Genomic DNA, 15,732 nt, shown 5'->3' with positions numbered 1-15,732 from the left:
GTATTGTGAGCATGTTTCCTTAACTCTTCTGAAAAGCATAGATAATAAAAATGAGAACAATTACATAGTATTTGTTTAAATAGTCGTACTAATTGCCACTTACTGCCACTGTGAACTAGCCAATTGTTTTGTTTAAATAATAACATTTATGCAACAGAAGAGTAAGTACTGCTGAATATTGTAATATATTTTCAAATGGATGTTTATTTTTCATATTTTAATGACAAATGAATAACACTTGTGTGTGCCTATAATTAATTTTTATTATTATTGTTATTATCATCATTATTGGTATTTTGTCTACTATGGGTACCTCTGAGTATGGGTATCTCTATGAGAACCTCTGATGGGTTCTTTAAAAAGTTGATTGTCCTAAAGGCAAGTTCTACTGGCCCCAGGACTCCTTGCCTTGTGAAGAAGGACATGGCCTGTGAGGGGTCAGAGTCGGTCTAAGGTAAATGGCTCCCAGTGTACAGTGCAGGTCAAATTCTGACTGACACCTTAAAAAGAATATGGATAATTAAAGGCAAATACCATAATTGAGTTTGGTTTGAAACCTATGCAGCTGCCATAGAACCATGTGGGCCAATAGATTTGTGAGTTTACAAAGGAAATTACTTTGCAAGAAAAAATCATTTATTTTTGATGATGCTTACATCCAAAAACTCAGTTTTTAATGTTGCTGAGAAGCAGCTGCTAAACTGCAAAAATTAACTAGCAATTGCATTTCAGAAAGCAATGATATCCGACTTCTTTATTAAGTTTACTGTTAAGTGAACAAAGAAAGAGAAGAGTGTTTCTTCCATTAGCAAAGCAAATAAGACATCTGTGCATAAGAAAATGCAAGACAGAATTTGGCGGGTGAAATTCACTGTTGTGGAAGAAATAATTGCTTTCAGGTACTGCAAGTTTTATATCCCAGATCTTAAATTGGATAGGATCTCACAGGTTTCAAGCATTTCTTTATGGTTGGTGTTTAGTTTTATTTTTATTTTAACCCTTTATAGATTGTATTGAAACAACAAAAAACAAATTTCAGACTAACAACAAGGGAAGAAAAACTCAGTCTCTGAGACTGTCTTTCCTGGGCATTCTGTAAATTGAGAGTTTGGGGATCCTGTTCACCTGCATGCAGTCTAAGGAAAGTATAGGGTCTCTGTGCCCCACAGCATGAAGACTGAATGTTGCTCATGCCATCTAACTGGTGTTCCTTTATGATTTTTGTTGGCTTGCTTTTAAAATCATCCCTGAGTCTTTTCTAATGTCTTCTAAAAATTACTAAACTAATCCTAACTGCACTTGGGCACAGGATAAAAAAGAATCAGTGGCCCCTTGTCCCCAGAAGGCTTAGGTGTGTGGGGGGGGGGGGTTAGGTGAAGGTGACTCTTATGTACAAGGTTTAAGACTTTAAGGCTTTGCCCCCTTCCCAGGTGAAGATTAGCCCTATAAGGTCAACCTCGAAACAGCGGGTTGTTATTTTTATTAAAAGAGACAATGGTTTCATTCTACACAGATCACCTGGTATAAAGAGCCTTTAGCTGTCAATATAGTCAGATTTTTGTGGGCAGTATTCCATCCTTCTCTCTAGGGGTTTCCATCCAGTGTACTGCCTGTATCCCTTCCCAGCATCTCTTGGGGAGAAACTATACATCATTTTTGTACCTCCTGTCCATCATTACAAAAGAGGATTCTTCTCTAATAGAAATGTGGGGAGAGTGTGTATCAGATACCATAACTTTACCCTAATTCACTTTCTTGTAAAGGAGGCTTGTGATAGCTAATTCTATGTCATCTTGGCTGGGCCATGATACCCAGATATTTGGTGACACATTATTTTGTACGGTTTTGTGAGGGTATTTTGTTTGGATGAGGCGAACATTTAAATTAATGGACTTTGAGTAAAGCAGATTGCTGTCCATAATGTGAGTGGGCCTCACCCAATCAGTTGAGGGCCTGAATAGAACAAAGACTGACCTTCACTGAGCAGAAAGGAATTCTACCAGCAGTCAGTCTTTAGATGGTGATTCCCTGAGTCTCCAGGCTGCTGGTCTACCCTGCAGATTTTGGAATTTCCAACCTCTATAATCACATAAGCCAATTTCTTAAAATTTCTCTCCCCCCCCTCACTATATATACAGTAAAAGTGGGGTTTAAGGGCCTGGGCAATGTTGGAAGTGGTCAGATGTTTTTCCAAGTGATATGACAAGACTTTGAAGGCTGAGTAATCTGAAAGGCTTGTTTGAAAGGATTAAACAAGCTGCAAGCTCCATTTGACCAGTACTCATATGGGGAGGGGAACTGCTCAGCAGATGCTAACTTGGGCAGAGGCTGTTCCTGATGATCAGGTCCTTCTTCTTGAGGCCATGATACTAGATTGGCCCTGTGGAATGTAGATACTGTCCCAGATATATGTGTGTGCGCACAGTGTGGGGCGGGGGAAGGGGGGCAGGCCTAAATTAATGGAGTTTATCTTAAATTGGCAAGATTAAAGTTTTCTAGCTTTTGCTATCAGATGAAATGAGATCTTGAGATAGAAAATAAATCAATAAAAAGTTACATTTATTTGTAAACTAAACATGTGAGTTTACTATTTATTCCTGTTTCGATCATTTACTTCCAATGGGTCAATTAATTCATTTTACAACTATAAACTTTCGGTGTAAGAAGAAAGAATCATTCTTCCAAAAATAAAGAATGAAACTAAAACAGAATTTGCAAATTGATGAGCTATGCCAAAGAGCCTCATCCGTTCGTTCCCACATCGTTAACTATTCATTGTTACACTGGTGACTTCCAAGTCTTATGTGAGCCTCCTCTTTCCTCCACATCGCCACTGGAGCATTTCCAACCTCCTGCCACAAACTCAGCACACTCAGGGAGAGGAGAGCTGGATGGGGACCACAAAAATTCTCTGCTCTAATCCCTAAACCAGTGCTCAGTAGGAATGTAATGTCGTTGACTGACTGAATGAATGAATGCATGCATGAGTATTTAATTTGCTTTTTAAAGAAATCAAAAAGGGGATCTGTCCACAGGCAATTTGATTTGTTTTTTGAAATTTAGATTGATTTTCTATTATTTGAAAATAGAACAGGGGTACACGGGCTCCTCTGTGGGGTTCTGAATGAGGAAGTGTCCAAAGCTGTTTGCTATTAACCAGTAATTAGATAGGGAAAGGAAAATTTCTGACTAGCCATGGAAATTCTCCTCTGTGAAGACTAACAGCTCTCAACAAGGGAGAAGATGGTGTTCTGTAGAGCAGGAACATAAACAGGGCTGAGGTTCCTGTCAGATAATTCCAGACATTCTCATTTTCCAGGCCTAAGTGCCCTCCAGTGGGAGAAAGGGCCAGGGGAAACCCAAGTTTCTGGTTTTGCATTCTTGGGAAGAGGGCAGTCTCTTAATCACTTTGGTGGAGAATTGCCTCTAAGGTCTTATCCCTGACACTCTTCAGGAAGCTCAGAACTACAGTCCCACCTGTGCCCCTCTCTTCTAGGGCTAGTGGTGGCCCAGGGATATAGTTCGGCCTCCTGCCCTTTGCTTTGGTGGCTGCTGTGATGAGGTATTTGGTCACCACAGTGATGTGATAGCTGCGTAGCTCCGCCAGGGCCTCCACACACTGGTTATAGGCTGTCAGAAGTTGGCCATTTCCAGAGGACCGAATGTGGTCTCTCAGTGAAGGAGTTGAGTGAATTTCTTCTATAAAGGCCTTATGGGAAGGAGGCATGTACTCCCTCATCCTGAGCAGAAAATCAGCTGAAAGAAACAAACCAGAACTATGTCATAGCTCCACATGGAAAGATGCAAGAGCCTGTCTGGTTTTCCAGACATCAGTGCAATGAAAACTTGCTATCATCTAACTTTCCAATCCACTCTGCTGGCTCTTTTGCTGGTAGACTACAAATACTACATTCCTGAATATTGATGGGGAAGGAAAAAAGAAGCAAGTACATCTCAGATAACTGAGTTGGAACCATATCTACCAGTCAATGTGTAAATATGTATCATATACCCAAGGTAGGCAAAGTATCCTGATGAGACTATCGTCATGAGGGATATCTACAAATGTAAGGCATAAACCCTTAAACCGATTTGCTAAATACTCTCCTGAATTTTGCTTTGTTTGGAGAGTGCTAAGGAAGGGGAAAGTAATAGAATTTATAAGGGCAAGAAAATAAAGAGTGAGCAACTGTTGGGGCGCCTGGATGGCTCAGTCAGTTAAGCGTCCGACTTCGGCTCAGGTCATGATCTCACGGTTTGTGGTTGGAGCCCTGTTTCAGGTTTTGTGCTGACAGCTCAGAGCCTGGAGCCTGCTTCAGATTCTGTGTCTCATTCTCTCTTTGCCCCTCTCCCACTTGTGCTCTTTCTCTGTCTCTCAAAAATAAATAAATGTAAAAAAAAATTTTTTAATAAAAAAAAAGAATGAGCAACTGTTTTTGTAATAATAGCCTCTTGAAGTCAAGTTGTTTAAAAATCAAATCAATAGATATTTATAGGAAATACAGATAGATTGATCATTTATAGGAAATTCATTATGTGCTTAATATCATCATAGTTGATAAGTGACTTTTGTGGATGAGACTGGATGCTATTTGACTGCACACCAAATTCTAGTCATTTTTACCCCTAAATCCGACTTGAAAATGCCATACTCTGAAGTGCCTTTTTGCAGCTGTTAAACATCAGCTTGATGCTGGCAGGTAAGGAAATGAACAATTTCAAGCTTCTAAACTGGTAGGCCTATCTTCTGGTCTAAATAGACTTGACTTGAAGTTGCAGCATTTTTACGGGGAAGGGCTTTGGTGAGGAGCTCAGACCCATCATCAGCCATATCCAGACTTTGTAACTTAATTCCACAGTCTTCAAACTCTGGATCTCTCCCCCATTTTAGACAAAGCAGGCTACTGCCTAGGATCCAAACAAAACTGTGGGGAACAGTTGGATATATGGCAATGTTTTAAGATATGGAAATGGAAACCCAATATCCTGCTGAGATCAAATATTAACTGACTTGACACAATAACATCTGGCAGGCATACAGCCTCCTGGTTGACTTAGAGAAGTATAGATTTCATGACATTTTAATTTACACTTGGTCTTATCAATTGGTAAATACATTTCTGTTCTTCCTCCCTGTTAAGGAACAGAAAGAAAAAGAAAATGTCTGACTTACCACTTTCCTTGCTGTGACAAATGCCTAAGAACTCATCAAAGGCATGAAGCACTGTGCTCTGAGCTGCACTCCCCCCAGAGTATTTCAGGGGCTCTGGGGAGACTCCTTCATAGATCAACCCCACCGGCATTGCTGGGTTATCCTTCCATCTAAGCAAGAGTAAAAGTCAAAGAGAAGAAGTGGGTGCTAGGAGTTAAGAGCATATTTTCTGATACAGCAACAGTGATTAAGAAAGCAAACACAATTTCAACGGTGTTTTTAGAGCAAAAGACTGGGTATCTTTGTAGAATATATACTTAAGCATACTTCAACTTCATAACAGGCCATTGAATACAGCCCTTCCTTTCCCCAGTTGGAGGATTATCCCAGAAGAGTAAAGGAATCCTTGACATTGATCCTATGACATATTTATTAGAAAAATTCAGTCATAAAGATTGAATACAGCCCTTCCTTTCCCCAGTTGGAGGATTATCCCAGAAGAGTAAAGGAATCCTTGACATTGATCCTATGACATATTTATTAGAAAAATTCAGTCATAAAGATGACATCAGTGCTGCTCAATAGGAATAATTTAGGGGTTCTGGAATAATCTTCACTCCTTCTGCTCATCTCAACCTTAATCACCTGATACCTTTAACTCCACAAGTAGAGCTTTGTAAGTAAGCACACACACACACACACACACACACACACACGCCCCTTTGCTTTTCCCTGTAACAGTTTTAACAGTTGTCATGTTGAACTACCAGTGTTAAATAATGCATGACTTTGTGGGAATACCTTTGTCAAATACATTCTTGACAGCACGTGTTGATAATGAGGGCAGCAACAAAGAGAACACAATACAATCTTGCAGGTTACCAGAGGGACAGGTAGATGGACTGGAATTGAGGCTCTGGTCTTGCTCAGATGAAGTGGGTTTTCCCTGCTTCCTCTCCTCTCTTATCTCCTTTCTTCTCCCCTTCTGTCTCCCTGATTCCATTTCTTTGCCTTTTTGTGTCTGAAAACCCCTAGTTCTACCTCCAACTATTTTACTCATTTCTCTGTCACATTTTTTATAGAGTCTTAAACAATTACAGAATGTATGTGGTGACTCCATAAGATAAACAATAGCACCAAGAACACGTTATTGTACTTCCAATGTGTTAGTCTATAAACTCTCTTCACATTCATTTTCTTTTTTTAATGTTTATTTATTTATTTTTGGGAGAAAGAGAGAGAGCACAGGCAGGGGAAGGGAATAGAGAAAGAGAGGAAGACACAGAACCTGAAGCAGGCTCCAGGCTCTGAGCTGTCAGCATAGCGGGCCTCGAACTCACAAATTGTGAGATCAAGACCTGAGCCAAAGTTGGACAACCGACTGAGCCACCCAGGTGCCCCTCACCTTCATTTTCTAACTTGACCTCTTTTGAGTAGATCAAGGCAGGTGTCTAAAAACCCATTTTACAGATAAGCAAACAAAGGCTCTGAGCAATTAATTCTCCAGGGCCACACTGTTCAAAAATGGGAAAACCAGAACTTAAATCCCAAACTTATACTTTTCTATGTTCATTTTCTCAAGACCCCCACATATGGATTTCCACTTTTACTAAGGAATAGAATCTTTTTTCTCTTATTGCCAGGGATGAGCCACTGTCCCTGCTGTGAACAGTTTAAATAACAGGCTTACAGTGATGTCTCATCTTCTTCCTATAATTCTAAAAGTCATTTTGCTCAAGAGAAGGAAAATGCATCACACACATAAAAAAACTGTAGCCAGACTGCTCAGCTGGCTGTTCATGACCTTTGTCAAATACTTCCTTATGGTAGGAAATGCTATAAGGAGCTGGGTTGTTTGCATTGGAGAATGGTTTGGTCAGCCGTTCTACGGTTTCCACTGGATGAACGTCAAAGTGGCCTTTTTAGGTGGGGTGACATCACTCTGGAAACAGATGAGGCATAGACAGCAGAGCAGGGGGAGAGCAAAGGAAGGAGTCTGATCATAAGAGGAGAACATGAGGTAGCTGTTGGGTGAGAGGACTCTATTTCAGGCAGATAGAAAATTTAATCTCAACTTTGATATTTATTAACTGTGAGCCTTGGTTAATTAACCTCTCTGAGCCTCTAGTTCCTCATCCAAGTGATATTAGGATCTACCTTATTGAGTTATCGTGGGAGCTAATTAAAATAATACCTGCTCAGTGCCTGGAACATATTAAGCATTTGCTAAATATTAGCCATTTTACATTATTTAGAGTGAGCTGGAATCCCGCTCCCTCCATTCATTATTTTGTACATTTGTACACACCTTCCTGAGACTTAGTCCTAATTTGCACCTACTTCCTAAAGCTGCTGCATAATTAAATGGGTTCCAGAGAATTTTCGTGACTTGTCAGAGTTCAGGACACTGCTCCAATGAAATTTCTAAACAGCATTTTAGAAATATTTGGAAATAGGTAAGACATATTGAAAACGTGAGTAAGTGGAAGAGAGGCAGTGGTCACACTGGTTCAGGGTTGTCTCTGCCATGTTGTGGATGATCTCAGATGGTCACTTTGGTCTCTTTCAACAGTCCCTCCTCATCATGACCACTTCTAGGTGTTGGACTTTCTCAGAGCTCAGTTTATGGGATTCTTGCTACTCTCACTTCCCAAGTGCTCTTATCTACTTCACTGATCTAAAAACCAACTATATTAGGAGTCTTTAAAAATGTACACTTCTACCTGGACCATTCCCCTACATTCCAGACTCATATATTAAACTGCCAGCTTACAGATATCTCCACAGAAATGGACATGTCCCAAACTGAGCTCCAGATATCCCCTCCCTTTTGCCAAATTTCTTCCTCCTACAGTCTTCCCCATCAGAGAAAATGGCAGCTCTATTCTTTCAGTGGATTGGGCCAAAACCCTAGAGTCATCTTCGACTGATCCCATTTTCTTCCTTCCTCCTGCAAACCAATAGCAGATCCCATCAACTCTACCTTCAGTCATTTCCAGAACTGAACATTACTCAATGCCTCTTCGGCCACCACCCTAGTCCAAGCCATCACCCTGATTGTGGGCATAGCTTCTTGAACGTTTTCCTGTCTTCCATTCTTGCTCTTAAATTATCTATTTTCCACGTTAGAAAATAGAGCGATGAGTTGAATTAAGACAGATCATTTCATTTGTCTCCAGACTTGCCTCTGCTGCCCTTGTCTCTCAGAAAGTAGCCAACAAGCCCTGACATGATCTGGTCTTCTGCTGTCACTTGTATCTTTCTCATTCTCCCCCATACACACTGCATTCCAGTGCTGCTATCTTCCTTGCAACAAGTCCTCCATGACAAGCATGCTCCAATGTCAGGACCATTGCAATTTTTATTCCTTTTGCTTGTAACAAGTATCCAGGTAGCTTAGTCCTCACTGCCTTCAGTTATCTGCACAAATGAAGTATGGCATTCCCAGACCATAATAAATAAGTAAGAAACTTACACCACCTCTCCCTAATACTCCATGATGCCCTGTATCCTACTTTACATTTTCCCGTATCACTTATTGTTGTAACATATATTGTATAATACTTTTTAAATTATATTTATTTTTGCATGATCTGATTCCCACCATTAAAATGTAAGCTCCACAAGAATGGAGTTGCTGTTTTGTTTTATTGCAACATTCCCTGCACCAGGAACTGTGCCTGGCATATGGTAAGCACTCACTAAATAGTTGATTAATGAATGAATGAATGAATGAATGAATGAAAAAACTATTATTCTATAATTCTGTGTTATATATCTAGAATATATAAACCCAAATGTTTTTCTGGAAAGGACCCACCAGCTTTAAAGAACCATCAGATGCTCAAATGGCCAGGAGACATCAATATTTTTTTGGTGCCCCAACATGAAGCAGATGTGTTAAAGCCACATTGAATGCGACAGAGAAGACACCAGAATGTAAGTCAAAAAAGATAAAACAAGGGGATCTACTTTCAAAAGCTATATTCTCCACCTGTGAAACAATTGGTCTGAGGGAGGGAAATAGGGTTTCTCTGAGCAGTCCCATAGACTCTCAGGCCCAAACTAATGATTATAAAGGAAAGCAATTACTTTCCTTTCAAATCTCTGTAGGCAAGGTTATTTTTAGTCTTTCTCATAGCCTATTTTTAGGAAATCCAAGAAATATAAACAGAAGAAAAAAAAAAGAAAGAAATGACATTTTTCCACAGGGGCTAACTTCCATGTGAAATTTAATGTGAGTGGGAAATGGAAAGAATAAGTTTAATCTACAAATGATGAAACGCCTAAATAAAAATGTTTTTAAAAAGTAAATGAAAACAATAAATCAAACATGGGACACATCAAGAACATAGGAGGAGATTTCAATTTTCTAAGACAATCCCATTGGGAACTCTCAAAAATCCAGATGATTTTGGCCATCAACACCTTCAATACATTTAAGATTTGGTGCTGGTCACTTAGTTGCACTACATGAGAAATATTTTTGAGGCTCAGACCGACGGGAGGCGTTTATGTAGATCACAGATAAAATGCATCACTGACCCAGAACTTATTTTAATGAAAACATAATCACCCTCTAGTGAACATTTAATCATGATAGGCAGAAATTGAAAAAGATAGCCCCAAGATTTCCATTCTCATTCCTAGAACTGTTCATATTATAAGCTATCAATACCTGTCAATATGATATACAGCAAGGCAAAAGAGGCGTTGCAGATATAATTAAGGTTACTAATCAGTTGACTTTAACATAGGGAGTTACTCTACATTGTCTAGGCGAGCTGGATCTAGTAACATAAGACCTTGGCAGAGGTTTTCTCTGGCTAGTCGCAGAAGGAGAAATCAGAGAGATTTAAGTACTAGAAGGATTGGAAGTGTCATTGCTGCATTGGAGGATACCGTGTGATAAGGATTGCAGGAAGTCTAAGCTGAGAGCAGATCCTATGTGACAGCCAGCAAGAAAACAGAGGCCTCAGTTCCAAAACCACGAAGACTTGGATTCTACCAAAAACCTGAACGAGTTTGGAAGTGAATGATTCCCCAGGTTCTCCTGATAATAGCTCAGCCCAGCAGATAGCTTGACCTCAGCATTTTGAGACCCTAAGCAGAGAACCAAGCTGAGTTTGCCTGGCCTTCTGGTCTACAGAAATGTAAGATAATAAATGTATGTTGTTTAAAACTGCTGTTTTAATTTGTTAAAACAGCAGTTTTTTGTTATGGTTTTCTGTTATGTTTGTGATTTGTTATGTAACAATGGAAGACTAATACACATTTAGAGAGCAAAGTGAAACACAAAGAGATTTTCCAGAATTAGGTACTTCTTAAACCCCAATGTATTTAAAATGTTTAAAAGACTTTTTTTCCTCTAATTTTACCAAAACATATCTGCATATTTTGTTTTACATTTGTTGCTAGAATCACTATTGCACAATCATATCTTTGTCTTAACCCTGATTACATGTAAAATGTGCACACAACAAGAAGAGTTCTGAGCACAGATAACCTCTCTGGAGAGGATTTTGGGATCAAATGGGTATATAGCAAAAGTCTGAATTCTGAGAAACACTCCCAATTCCATTCCACACTCTTCACCATTTTTCTTGTTTCCTCATAAACCAGGAACCCATTAACCTCAAGTTATTCTCTAGAGACCCTCCTGCTTCCCCTCTCTACTCCCTAGAGTGAGGAATGCCCACCCAGGCTGGCGTCCCCTTGGACTGTCCAGATCCACTCAATCTAGAAAAAACACTGGGTTCATGTTGTCACTCCCTTCTTGCACCCATGTCCCTTCCAGGTGCAACTTCATATTCTTTCTGTCTATAGCAATTCGGCACCTCCTGGGTATCAAGATGGAACACTAGGTGAGCCCTATGTCAAATTTTTCACCTCATCCATTCACTACCTCTACTTTTCACTATTAAAAAAATAAACAAACAAACTTAATTTCTCTCGGTTAATGTGAATGGGAAAGCAATTTGATTAAAACATGTCAAGGTATAATTAGTGTATCTAAAGGAAGAAATTTATCTAAGGGTAGAGTTCTTTATCTGGAAAAATTACAGTCCATGTGACAAAAGAAGAGACCCACAAATATGAACAAATGACTTGGGGTAACTCTTCCAAGAACATTAGAAGAAGGCTGGCAAGTTACTTTCTATGTTCCCATTAGCCTTAGTAACAGGGGAAGAGAATGGATATAAATGAGAGAGCATTGTGGTTACATAGTGGGCTTTTTTTTTCTGCCATCAATATGGGATTCTAAGTGAATACAAATGAATGTAATATGGTGGCCTAAGGACAATTATTCTGACCTTAAATATTCATTTGTCCTGCAGATGGTACCCCACCTCTTTTATCCAAGAATGGATCCAAATGATGTTAGCAAGGTTTCTTAGTGTGTTTATTACTATAGGAAGCTTCTGCCTCATAAGTTTGGAATATGCTACAGAGGTCTCATGCAGGAAAGCAGTTGAACTGTACTTACCCAGAGAGAAAGATCCGGATGACTGCATAAAATATGTCTGGATCAACATAATCTGGAGAAGCAATCAAAATGTGAACTTTACTACAGGCAAAAAAAGCAATTGGTTACATGTGCACGGGTCCTGCTGCTCTCTTGGGGCCACCCCCTCTATCTGATCTGCACGGAAACCTGGAAGGAAGGCAGCAGCAAGAGGGGGATGGAATGTTCTCTTCTGTAGCCCCCTCACTGGCACTGGCCAAACTTTTAAACTATTCCAAATGCTGCCCTTTTCTATTTGTGGTGCTTCCCTTTTCTGGACTTAATAACTACAAAAGAAGAGATCAAGGCCATCTTTGAAAAATTAATATTTTAAACAGACATGATATTTGAGAGAATGTAGGAAATAGAAAGGAAAAAAGCAGAGAAAAAGAATCACCTCTGTCCAGGCTTTCACAAGAGAGGAAAACTCAAGTTGTCAATGCTCAAGCGAAGTTCTATATAGGCAACCAAGGATGGAGGAGTGGAGAGGCTCTTGCCCAGGGACCGCCACACCAGGTCAGATATAGGCTCATTTAGCTCCACGTTAAGCTGCATTCATTAATCTGTGCAGCTATTTTTGGCTCTAAGCCACTGCTTGGGGATAACTTATTCCACTAGTTTATTAACTTGTATATAAAGAAGGGTGTCCTCACATTTGTACTAAATTTCTTTTCATTAACTTATGAAGATTGTTTTCTCTTCTTCACATAATGGGGCCCCTCTGTGAGCTGGTATGTTTCTTTTACCTGGATCCTGTCTATGTTTCTTTGTTTCTCTTTGAGAAAAAACAAAACAACACAGCAAAAGAAAAACAAAAAAATCCACATCTTTTTTATGAGACCCAAATAATGTCATCTCTATACCATCAGTTATCTTTTCTACCATCATACCTAGTCTCTGTTCCTTTATCTCTATGTTCTCTGAAGGCCCATGGGCTCAGGTAATTCAGATATTCCTTTGGTCCCAGCATTTCCCAATGCTCCTGAGTGGTGTCACATTCTCTCTGAGTAGAGAGAATTCTGTGACAATGTTCCATGTGCTGGCCTTTTATTGGGCCCTATTTCCATGTCTCTCCCATCTGGTGCCCTATTCACACAAAAATGCTAAGCATTATGTACAAATTTTCTCTGAAACAGTAATGACTAGCAATAATTTAGTATTTTATCTTCTAAAGTAAAATCATTAGCCAATAGATATAAAATAATTTTAGTGTAAAAAAAGTCAATAGATGTAAAAATATTCATTTATGATTGAAACAAATAAAAAAATTAGCCAATTAGGAATAAGAGGAACAATTTTGAAATGATAAAAAGAATCCACAGAAAGCCATTTCAAGTATACATTTTATACTTGAAAGATTAAAAATAAGTATTTAAAAATGTGGAACAAAACAAGGATCAACACATCCATTCAACAATACGGTGTTAGAAATTTTAGCCAGAAGATTAAGGAAAATATATATATTTAAAGAAATAAAAGTTATAATTATTATACATGAAGGAACAAAATAATTCTCAAATAATATGATTTTCACATAGAAGACCCAGATAATCTGCAGATAATCATTAGAACTATTAGAATTAATAATTAGAATTAATTAATAAGAATTTTTTCTATAAACCAGTAACAAACAGGAGTTAGTTAAAATCAAAGATACCATGTTCACTAGAAACAAAAAATAAAGTAACTATGAAAAAAAAGAAGATATCAAAGTCTCTTATTTTGAACGAAATTAAAGAAAATATAAGAAATTCAAGAAAAAATTTGTCTCTACTGATGGACAAAAAATTCAGTATCAGTATCAAAGAGAAGAAGTGTATCTAAAAAAGAGTTATCTATCTGGATAAGTTTTAGTTCACATCCAATAATATGAAGGCATGATTTCCAGTACCTTGTCCGACTACCTTACTTAGTGTTTCTGTGGTATTCTCTGATTGTCCATCTGCCTTGATCATAAGGCAGAAAGACTGGATATAATATCAAAATCATGTAAATTTTCTCCAAATTAATATACAGATTTAATGCAACAGCAGCAAATTTTTTTAATGTTTATTTTTGAGAGAGAGAGAGACAGAGAGAATGAGTGGGAGAGGGTCAGAGAGAGTAAGGGGGACAGAGGATCCGAAGCGGGGTCTGAGCTGACAGCAGTGAGCTGATGCAGGACTTGAACTTATGAACCATGAGATCATGACCTGAGCCGAAATGGCACACTCAATTGACTGAGCCACCCAGACGCCCTAGCAAAAACTTTAATAGAGATTTTTTTCAGAGCAGTTTGAAAAGCTGATTGTTTACATGAAAGACAAAATGTTGGAAATAGTACAGGCACCTCTGGGAAAGAAGGGCAAGAGACGGGTTTTCTTCACCTGAAAGAGATACTATGAAGCTATAGTTCTGAAGACAAATGATATCTCTGTTGGGAAAGGTAAACAATGACAAAGAGTAGGAAACCTGGAAACAGAGCCAGTCATTTAAGAAAATCTGTTATAAAACAGTGTTAATATTGCAGATTAGTGATTCTTCAAAGAAGGGACACTGAATTTATTTCCTTTGTCATATTACATATAGATAACAATTATATGTGAATTAAGGACTAACATGTGAAAGACAAAACAACAATTTCAGAAGAAAATGCAGGAAAATATACTTATCAACTATGATTATGAAATAATATCTTATGTAAGACTTCCCCAAACACAGACTCTTGCAAAAAAAATGGCAGATACTTTGACTATACGAAAATTAAGAACTTCTGCTTTCAAAAGTCATAAGGCAAACCACAATATTTGCAACACATATAACTAATGAAGATCAGGCTTCTGAGGTTTACAAAAAACTTTTAAAAAATCAGGAAGTAAAAGATAAAAGACCATTAGAAATATAAGGAAACACATGCATTCACAAAAGAGGAACATGCGTGGTGAGCACCCACAAGGACGCACGCACACACACAAACACACACACAGAAGACAGTTAAATCAGGGAATGCAGGAGTGACATCAACATCATGGTAAAATAAACGTTTTCTACTGTCTTTCCCACAAAGAACACTGGCTTAGACAATCACACACAGACAAGAGGGCCTTTGTGAAAGTCCAGGAATTCAGTGGGGAATTTCCAGCACACCACTGAGCAAAGAGATCCAGAACTGGATGAATTGAAGAGGGTAAGAACATTTCACTGTGCTCACATCACCCCTTCCACAAGGCAGCACAGCTCAGTGCTAAGAGATCTCCTAGGGCTGTGATTTTTCCAGTAAGGGAAAATGAGAGCATAAGATTGCGTGCCTGGCTTCCCCAGCTGCAAGGAATGCCGCCACGCAGACCCACTTCTTTCCCATCCCATCCAGAACACTGAGGTGTCCTGCACAACTAGGGAGCAGAGGAGCCTGGGGGTAGGGAGGGACTAGGAGAATGCCACATAGGGCTTTTGGCTGGGGGGTGGGGGATTAAAGGGGGGCAGATTATACTGATCGCCTCACAGATTCCATTAAGAACCCCTCCCATGAGATGCTGGGAATGCTTCACCCGCAGATCACCCCAACTAGCCACGGGTGCCCCTAGTGCTCAGGGTGTCTCACAGCTACACCTTCACCCACTCTGGCCAGCTCCTTGCGTGCACTGCTGAAAGCGGAAAGGGTGAGCCTCTGCTGTTGATTCGCGAGCTCCTCCAGCAAGGTGGCTGATTCTATGGGACTGGGAGAAAGCACACGACCTGAGCCTTAAACACTGCCCCAGGGAAAGCCAATGTTAGGTGGTCAGCACCTGGCCTGACTTTGCAGACCTAGAGAAGGCATACGCAATTAAAACTTTTGCCAAGAGAGGCCTCAGAATCCCTGCCAGGGCTGATGGAAGGTGTTTCTCTCCTGAAACCAGTCAGTAAATACTGGAGAAAGTGAATAAATAACTTCTTCACATAATTCCTGCAGCAATGCCAAGCTTCAAGGAGCACAAAATATCAAGGAAACATGACATTACCAAAAGAAAAAATAATTTCCCAGTAACTGACCCTAAAGAAATGCAGACCTGTGATTTGCCTGATAAAAACAATTCAGAATATTTTTTTAAATTAATTT

General features: G+C 39.3%; 1 protein-coding gene across 2 annotated transcripts in view; it reads right to left on the bottom strand.

Moving 5' to 3' along the window:
* Positions 1-222: 222 nt before the first annotated feature.
* Positions 223-15,732, bottom strand: part of IDO2 (indoleamine 2,3-dioxygenase 2) — a 75,448-nt gene continuing 59,938 nt past the window's right edge. For both annotated transcript variants that reach the window (XM_049631479.1, XM_049631480.1), the window contains 3 exons: positions 11,640-11,691; positions 5,174-5,322; positions 223-3,756 (listed from right to left, as the gene is read on the bottom strand). In XM_049631479.1, the coding sequence (XP_049487436.1) occupies positions 3,401-3,756; positions 5,174-5,322; positions 11,640-11,691 (557 nt within the window). In that variant the 3' untranslated portion in view covers positions 223-3,400. The remainder of the gene's footprint in view (positions 3,757-5,173; positions 5,323-11,639; positions 11,692-15,732) is intronic.

The sequence above is a fragment of the Panthera uncia genome, chromosome B1 (assembly GCF_023721935.1).
Source record: "Panthera uncia isolate 11264 chromosome B1, Puncia_PCG_1.0, whole genome shotgun sequence".
Classification (NCBI taxonomy): domain Eukaryota; kingdom Metazoa; phylum Chordata; class Mammalia; order Carnivora; family Felidae; genus Panthera; species Panthera uncia.
This window is presented reverse-complemented; position numbering and strand designations above follow the sequence as displayed.